At 44.1% G+C, this 1,184-nt stretch overlaps 1 protein-coding gene across 1 annotated transcript in view; it reads left to right on the forward strand.

Moving 5' to 3' along the window:
- Window positions 1–1,184, forward strand: part of LOC106805050 (SCY1-like protein 2) — a 72,309-nt gene that overhangs the window by 46,182 nt on the left and 24,943 nt on the right. Inside the window, exon 6 of the mRNA XM_014806523.1 lies at window positions 901–1,036. Coding sequence (XP_014662009.1) covers window positions 901–1,036 — 136 coding nt within the window. The remainder of the gene's footprint in view (window positions 1–900; window positions 1,037–1,184) is intronic.

Raw genomic sequence — 1,184 nt, forward strand, 5'->3', positions numbered from 1 at the left:
TGGATGCGGTGCGATTGGATGCGGTGCGATTGGATGCGGTGCGATGGCATGGCATGGCATGGCATGACATGGCATGTCATGGGATTGCATGGGATGGCATGAGATGCGATGAGATGGGATGGAATGGGATGGGATGGGATATGGGATGGCATGAGATGGGATGCGGTGCGATGCGATGGGATGGCATGGCATGGAATGGGAATGATAGATGGATGCATGGATGGATGAATAGATAGATAGATAGTTAGATTTGTTGGGGCATTTTCCTTTCAACCAAGCGGTCACCAACTGAGTAACGCCACTGATTTCCCCGGGCAACGCCGGGTATCCAGCTAGTCGTATATCCTTCAGCAGCAATCTCGAGCCCGTCTCGAAATCACGTGTCCGACGTTATCTGACATTAAAAAAATTACAATTGAATCATTGCGAACGTGATAGCGCCATAAATCTTCATTTGACTCGAGTTCACGCGAGGTGTATATAAGATATATATATATATATACATATATACATATAGGTGAATATTTAACGACCCATCTTCTTCGGCCACTCTCCTTCGCTACTTCGGTTGGCACCTTAAGGATAATACTAGTTAGACCAGTGTTTCTTATTATATTTCTATGGTTGGCACCAACCGAACGCACGACTCTTGCCGGATGCCGGCATGCTGGTGACACACGGCTCTTTGTTCGCAGGCATAGAAATAATATAGATAACATAATAATATAAATAAATAATAATTAATAATAAAAAATTAATATTATATAATAAATACAAATTATAAATTATAAAAAATAAAAAATAATAAATCGCTAATGAAAAATAAAATAATAATAAAAAATAAATATAATAATAAAAATAATATAGATGGTTATAACTATATTATTTCTGTGCTCGCAGGTGACAGAGGCACTGTCGTACATCCACGGCACAGAGCAGATGATCCATGGCAACGTATCGCCGCAGTCGATCATCGTCAACACGAAGGGAACGTGGAAGCTCGCAGGCATGGAGTTCGTGCAGAAGCTGCAAGAAGGCAGTGTAAGCATCAGCTGACACTGCGCATGCGTGAACGCAGCACGCACTGCACATGCGTGCACGTGGCAAGCACTGCGCATGCGTGCACGCGGTCGGCACTGCGCATGCGTGCACGCGGCACGCACTGCGCATGCGTGCACGTGGCA

Source organism: Priapulus caudatus, unplaced genomic scaffold (assembly GCF_000485595.1).
Source record: "Priapulus caudatus unplaced genomic scaffold, Priapulus_caudatus-5.0.1 Scaffold98, whole genome shotgun sequence".
NCBI classification, from domain to species: domain Eukaryota; kingdom Metazoa; phylum Priapulida; class Priapulimorpha; order Priapulimorphida; family Priapulidae; genus Priapulus; species Priapulus caudatus.